Source organism: Penaeus vannamei, chromosome 26 (genome assembly GCF_042767895.1).
Source record: "Penaeus vannamei isolate JL-2024 chromosome 26, ASM4276789v1, whole genome shotgun sequence".
In the NCBI taxonomy this organism is placed as follows: domain Eukaryota; kingdom Metazoa; phylum Arthropoda; class Malacostraca; order Decapoda; family Penaeidae; genus Penaeus; species Penaeus vannamei.
In genome coordinates this window covers 35,020,691-35,023,190 of record NC_091574.1, presented here as the reverse complement: position 1 = coordinate 35,023,190, position 2,500 = coordinate 35,020,691, and the positions used below count along the sequence as shown (strand labels likewise).

The following is a 2,500-nucleotide window of genomic DNA, read 5'->3' as shown; positions in this document are numbered from 1 at the left end:
GACTGTTACGACGAATTAAAAAGTGAATCAGATGAGAAAATCAATTTTACAACGATTACAATGACGATGACAAGGATGACGCGGTGAGCATCATTATGGTGATTGAAATAGTAGTAGTAACGGTATAAATAATAGTAGCAAACGAGGATAATGTTCATAAGGACAGCGACATATATATAATAATAATAATAATATAAACAAAATGACAATCTAAACACAAATAGGAATTAAATATGATCGGATAACAAAAAACATTACCTGAAAAAGTAACTTCTTTGACATGAAACCTACACATACATACGTATAAGCATGTATATATATGGGATAGATGTGGATGAATAGTATAGGATAAGATAAAGAAAAAATATGTAAGAATCATGAAAATGTATAAATAAAATTTATGAAAAAATAAATCATATATTCGCAATGGATATGTATGTGATCACATTGAAAATAAGATGGACTTCATAGATTCAGAAGACCGATAAATTGAATTATAAGTTCTTAATAAAAAGCTTTTTTTTAAATTCCTGAAGCCCCTATCATTTTTATCGCTATATCATGAACTGTGCATTTGTAAATTGAGGGTTAACATAAAAAAAGGAGCTTGGGCACACACACATACACCTATATGGAGATAGATAGATAGATATACATATATACATATATACATTTAATGTATATATATGTATATATATATATATATATATATATATATATATATATATATATATAATATATATACATATATATGTATATATGTATGCATACATATATGTGTATCTATCTATATATATCTATATATATACATAAACATATATTTGTATATAAGTATACACACTTATATGTGTAACTATATTTACCTATCTATGCATCTATATACATTTTCATTATATGTGTGTGAGAGCGTGTGTACTCATATATATACATACATGTATATATATATATTTATATATATATATATATATATATATATATATATATATATATATATGTGTGTGTGTGTGTGTGTGTGTGTGTGTGTGTGTGTGTGTGTGTGTGTGTGTGTGTGTGCGTGTGTGTGTGTGTGTGCTCATATGTATACATATGTGTATGTGTGAGTGTGTACGTATATATATGTGTGTGTGTCTGTATGTATAGATATATGTGCATATATATACATTTATATGTAAATATATAAATATATATATATATATATATATATATATATATATATATATATATATTTATATATATATATATATATATATATATATATATATATATATATATATATATATATATATATATATATATATATATATATATATATATATATATATATATATATATATATATATATATATATATAATATAAATCGACATATACGTATACACACACACTCATCATATTAGTCTTAATTAATACAAATACGTGATTGATTGTAGATGAGTGCTAGTTTTCTCTCATAATCTCTAAACTCTGACCTTTCAGTTGAGGAAAATCTCAGACGATGGATGTGGAAGCAGACTAGTAATACGAACAAAAAGAAAAGAAAAAAATACATAAGCCCATAGAATTCCGGCCAATGGAGGTGTAAATTCATTATTATTTATTATTTATTTATTATTATATTTTATAAAGAATAATGTAAAGGATAAATTTTATTTATTTATTTATTTATCTAAAAAAATGAAAAAATAATATATATTATATTTTATAAAGGGGATAATGTGTAGACGAAAGTGTTTTTAATATAGACAAATTGGAGTATTTTAAAAATATTACTCAACATTGTGAAAGAATTGTGATGGAAGAAAAGGCAGATTTTGGCAGACGGAAGGAATTATTAACCAGGAGTATACGAATATAAAGAAACAAAATGTCTAAAAAGTGGTTTGGAGTGTTCTTTTCTAGATATGCATAAAATATATGGACATTGCATATATAATAAAGATATTTGAAATGTATTGTAGATGTACCGTAGATGAGTGGATATGGATGTAGACAAACAGTATGATAAATAAAGATAAAGATTTATAAACAAATAGAACTACGGCCGTGAGCATGAGCGTGTGAGAGTGTAAGAAGGAAGGAGGAGATAGAAAGAGCGGAGGGAAAGAAAGAACAAACTGGCAACTCAGTCCTCGGGAGTCCTTGTGGAAGGTGAGCTTTATATACTCGGAAAAGGCGAAGAGCGATACAATTTATTTTCTTCCTCCTCATCTGCAACAGCAAAAGGAAAATCAATATGGCTCTGAGTGCTCTGGTAAGCTCTTTTAGATTGATAGTGTTCTCACGTAATTTGTGTGTAAACTGTGATAAGTTTGCGTGAGAAATACACATCCAAGAGTGTTTGCTGTGTGTTCTGTACTCTAAGGAAAGGAATTTGCATTGATATTTAAGAAATTACGCGTGATAGGCAGAATGTGCACCTTTTTTATTGGTTCTGGAACTGAATAAAAATAATACCCATGTTAATATGGGAATGAGATTAGAAAGCTAGTTCTATCTTTGGAA

General features: G+C 26.8%; 1 protein-coding gene across 2 annotated transcripts in view; it reads left to right on the top strand.

Annotated features, from left to right (window-relative positions):
- Positions 1 to 2,188: 2,188 nt before the first annotated feature.
- The window catches only part of LOC138859096 (uncharacterized), a 961-nt gene continuing 649 nt past the window's right edge, over positions 2,189 to 2,500 (top strand). For both annotated transcript variants that reach the window (XM_070140392.1, XM_070140391.1), the window contains exon 1: positions 2,189 to 2,249. In XM_070140392.1, coding sequence (XP_069996493.1) covers positions 2,232 to 2,249 — 18 coding nt within the window. In that variant the 5' untranslated portion in view covers positions 2,189 to 2,231. The remainder of the gene's footprint in view (positions 2,250 to 2,500) is intronic.